The 4,863-nt window shown below is 42.1% G+C and overlaps 1 protein-coding gene across 1 annotated transcript in view; it reads right to left on the reverse strand.

Moving 5' to 3' along the window:
• LOC101864413 (amiloride-sensitive sodium channel subunit gamma-like) overlaps nt 1-2,424 on the reverse strand; it is a 10,949-nt gene extending 8,525 nt beyond the window's left edge. The window contains exons 1-2 of the mRNA XM_013086438.2: nt 1,987-2,424; nt 183-511 (exon numbers count right to left, since the gene is read on the reverse strand). Of these exons, the coding sequence (XP_012941892.1) occupies nt 183-511; nt 1,987-2,424 (767 nt within the window). The remainder of the gene's footprint in view (nt 1-182; nt 512-1,986) is intronic.
• Between the last annotated feature and the right edge of the window lie 2,439 nt (nt 2,425-4,863).

Here is a 4,863-nt window from a genome sequence, read left to right on the forward strand (position 1 = left end):
TACTACTACTACTACTACTACTACTACTACTACTACTACTACTACTACTACTAGATAAGAACACAAGCAACAACAAAACGTCTTTCCTATGAAACATCTATTGTCCTTTTCTCTCCTTCTGTCTTTATGTTTGTTACTATTTTGTAACACCTCTAATTTTCGGTACTTATATGACCTAATTGTTTAGCAAGTGCCGTGATTCTCTTACTAGAATATAAAACAAAACCACCATCAACACAACAATAAAGTGTATACTCACCGCATCAAATGTACATTCGAGAAGCATGTCCGATAGTTGGTGACCCCACTGGATCTTCTGACTGTCGGGTACTCTCATAGCGCTCAGCAGATAGTACAGCTCCTTTTCATCTTTAGTGGCGTTGGCCTGAATAAGTAATAAACTTGGTAATAGTATGGATTTAACGCCTTTTCGACACTTTTCTGTTACATATAAGAGGAGATGGAAATCTCCGAAACTAGTCTCCATCTCCGACAGGACTAAGCTAAGTCGCTAGGACCTCCAAATTTAATAGTGTCCGTCTCTGATAGGACAGAAACTATATCGGCAAGGAACAACTCGTGAAACATCTCAAGTAAGCAAAAGAACAAGATATTGGGGTTTCGAAACATAGCAATCGGCACCATAGCCAAACATTATACGAACTGAGCAAACGGTGCATCAAGGGGGGAGTGGTTGGAACACCTTACAATTAACTCTATTTGTGCTAAACCCCGATTCAGCGGTACCTGTCTTTACAACGTTGGGCTATGAACTATAAACATGTGACACTGAAGGAATTAAAGGACAGATCTAAAAAAAAAATGACGAAAAAGAAGGAAATAGCGTCACAGCAAAAACAGAAAACATTATCTGAAGAGACTTAAGAAGACGCAACGGGGTGCAGAACATCGACCCTTTTCTTGCAACAACTCTACTGTTTTTTTTCTGGAAATTTATTAACGTTACTAGGACAGTTTGCATAAGATCACCAAAGAATCAAGACGTTCAGCCACCTGATGAGATTAGAATTTCGCAAAATCAGCCAGCAGCACGAGCATGCAACTCAAAAGACAAGGGCAAGGGCAGACCACGCAAAACTTGGTAGGGTGGTTTTAAAGAGGTCCTCCAAAAGAATAACATATTATTCAACAACAAAAGCCACCCACCCAGCCCTTTACCAAAAAACTACACCTCAGCTCGACATATAAAACACAAGAGGAAGGACAAAGTAAAGTCAAGCATCTTTACTTTTACCTTCATTTTCCAGAAGAGTCGACTACAGAGAGAGTGGTATTTTATATACTCCTCAATTGGGCGCTCATGGCGCGAACGCTTCGTAGCGAAGTTGTTTCTTTTTGGAGAGAGAGAGAGAGAGAGAGAGAGAGAGAGAGAGAGAGAGAGAGAGAGAGAGAGAGAGAGAGAGAGAGAGAGAGAGAGAGAGAGAGAGAGATTAGAACGGGGGTCACGACAGTGCACAGTATAGGATATTCAAGTTTATGTTTTAACGTTATTTTCCTCTGCTCGAGGAGGTCATGGCATGGGCAAATCTCCTTCTTGTCATATCAAGACATTGTTTTGGAGACGTTGGTAAGTACCACATAGACGCTAGTGGTGCAGTTTTTGGGCTTTTCTTTGTCCGACACATAAAACATCGAATGATGACAAGTTTAATGTTGTTTGTTTTTTTAATCGAGTATCTCCGTTTGTCTGCTGCGACGTGCGCTGTAGATACTACATCTCTCGGCTATGGCGGACTCTAACAGGCAGGGAAGAGGCAGTGTGCTACCTTGAAAGTCTAAATTGTGTCTATAGAGGTGTTGAACTTCGACAAGTACAATAAAGAAAAAATGCTTATTTCCATTGACAAGACAATCAGACACAGGATATGTAAGAGGTTCTCCTTGTAGGTACAATACATTGGCAAATAAATAGAAATAAATGAATACATGTACATGTAAATAAACACATTGTTCAGTTATTCTTACCGGGGGTGGTACGAAGATGGACAAGTTGAACGTCGCGAATTGTGAATTTCTCCACTTGTTCATATTGCAAATTGTCACAGACGGGAATTCGATCTTGGGTTGGTATTCCATCTTTACCTCCGTCGTCACTGGAGATGACCTGAAATCCTCAGCGATTTTGACCAGGTTCATGATCGACATCACTATCCCGCAGAGAATGAGTAAAAACCAAAATACGTTCTTCCAGAGGAGCCCGTTGAATCGTTTGTGAATGTTGACAGCATTCGCCATCCCGTGCATGGACGTGTTTTCTGCGAATTCATTCGCTATTCTACCGACATTTGCCTTCTTTGATTCACTATCCTCTTCCGCTTTACTACTTGTACAAGAAGTAAGATCACTCCCCCATCTGTCAGCTAAAAAGGCGTTTGGGACAAAATCCGTCTTTTTCGTCTCCATGACTATTCAATAAGAGTGTTTGCTGTTGTGATGGCGGCAGTGATAGTGACTATAAGTAGCCTTTTGCAGCTGATGAAGGGACCAGTCTTCTCCGTGGCAGACAGGATGTTTGGCGATTTTGAATGTTTTTCTTTTCAAGATAACTTTCAAACAATCCCTGACACCGCCGTCTGAGGAAATATTAATGCATACCAAGTTGTGTTTATACTAAACAGATTATGGTTATTACAGTCGACGGGGAAAATTATTGTCTTGAAAGAATCAAACGCCAGAATCAGTTTAAATAAATCATATTTAAAAGCAGAAAGGGGACACCTAGTAAACCCCCAATCCAAGAATGCACGTAACTACAAGGTGTACCACTAGTATACCATACGTTGTTAAAGAGAAATTCAGTAACTATATTGCTGGTCTGTTAATGGCTATTCTTCTACGACTGTTGCTTTTAGGAGCTAAATTTGCTTCGGTATACTGCTCTCAAGTGAAGCCCTTAAGCCAGAAAGAATGTTTTTTATAACGAAGAAAAACTTCAAACCGTTAACAGGAAAACTGTAATTTGACTTTTTTGGGAGTCAATACTCTGAGAATTATTGTCGTATCGGCAGACATAAATACTTTTATCCCAAAGCTCCTTTGCCTCGAAACAATAACCACATGCCAACAGAACAAATCAAGATAACAGAAGAAAATCATAATAAGAACAACTCGTTGCAACCTAAGAACGAGAAAAAACCCCGTACTACAGGGTGTACCTAAAGTCTGGACAAAAGGCAGGACGCGTTATCAAGACATACACATTAACTGTTCAACAATAGTGGGTAACTGTATACTTGAGATCCCCCCTCTCCTCCTCTCCCCCTCCCTCCCTTCCTCTCTCTCTCTTTCTCCCTCCCTCCCCCCTCTCTCTCTCTCTCTCTCTCTCTCTCTCTCTCTCTCTCTCTCTCTCTTGAAAGGAGTTAAAAGCGTCATACATGCACGACGTCATGGCAATCAACATATGGCCCCACAGAGAATGGAGACGTCGGATGTGCACAGTAGGTCGAGCAAAGCCCCAACTGGCAGCTCAGGCAGACTTTTATCCAACACTTTATTCAACTGGAATGCAAACAAATCTATCTTCACTTTGGTTTTCACTAATTGTGCTTCTCATGTCCAAGCTCCCTACAGGATTTACTTTCCTCCGATGCAAATAACTCCACGCTGCCATCAGTCATTGTTTTTAATGAAATATCCTATTTATTTGCCCAGACTTTATGATTACATTACATACTACTGCTGTCACCACCTGGTAAGTCCCTGAATCAACGAAAGACGTTTCATTGGCATGCGGAAAAGAACGTTGTTTGTGCAGTCTTCATGCCGTTTTGGCGAGTCGAAAAGACACTGTCCACTCCGGAGGGGACGATGGGATAGTTTGACAAGGGAGACAACGACACATTTTGGTTTCTAAAGACAAAGTCGCAGAATTACAGCCATTAACAGAAGGACTACATGAATTACGTATGGTTACTTTTTGCAGGGCACTGGGTGGCCTGAAGTGTGAACTTATTTGTTATTTGCCAGTGAAGCATTGGTGTGTGACTGAGATCTTTTCTTTAAGTTTGAAACTTCTAAGCTTTTTCGAACTCGCCTGTTTAAAATTGATATGTTCGCAATGTGAGCCCCCGAGTGGCACACAAAAAGAACGTGCATGACTGGCAGAGCGAATACTTGACTTCTGAGAACAAGTAAAAACTTGCATGACTAATGGAATAAATGGGTGGCGATTTGTCAGAAGCAGTGAGGGTATAGAAACGACAACAAAGAGAAAGTGAGACCCACCAACCCACACATACACAATGTCTGCATCCACACACACTCACACGTACACACACATACGCACACAGACACACACACGCACACGGACACAGACACACACACATACACACACACACACGGACACAGACACACACAGACACACACGCAGACACACACACAGACACACACATACACACACACGTGCGCGCACACATACAGATACACAGACACATGGTAATCATCGTAATTGCCTTTCTCACCCTGCACCAGGGTAATGGCCACGGACAAACATTTTCCACCTTTCTCTCTCCCGGGCTAGCCTCTTGATGTAATTCCATGTCTTTCCACTTTGCTGTATATCAATTTCTGTGATTCTTCTCCAGGTTCCATGCTATCTTTCCCTTGATCGTTTACCCCATGGATTCAAATCTAACACTTTCTTCGTAATGCCTCTGCCTGACCTCCTGAGAGTATGTCCAATCCATCGCCACCGCCTTCTTCCTACCTCATCTCTTACTGGGATATGTCTTGTTTTCCTTAACACTTCCTCGTTGGCGACCCTGTCAGTCCATCTTATATTCAGAAACTCTCTCAGACACTTGTTAATACACGGACACGGCCAAACACACACACACCCACACA

The sequence above is a fragment of the Aplysia californica genome, unplaced genomic scaffold, assembly GCF_000002075.1.
Source record: "Aplysia californica isolate F4 #8 unplaced genomic scaffold, AplCal3.0 scaffold00468, whole genome shotgun sequence".
NCBI lineage: Eukaryota > Metazoa > Mollusca > Gastropoda > Aplysiida > Aplysiidae > Aplysia > Aplysia californica.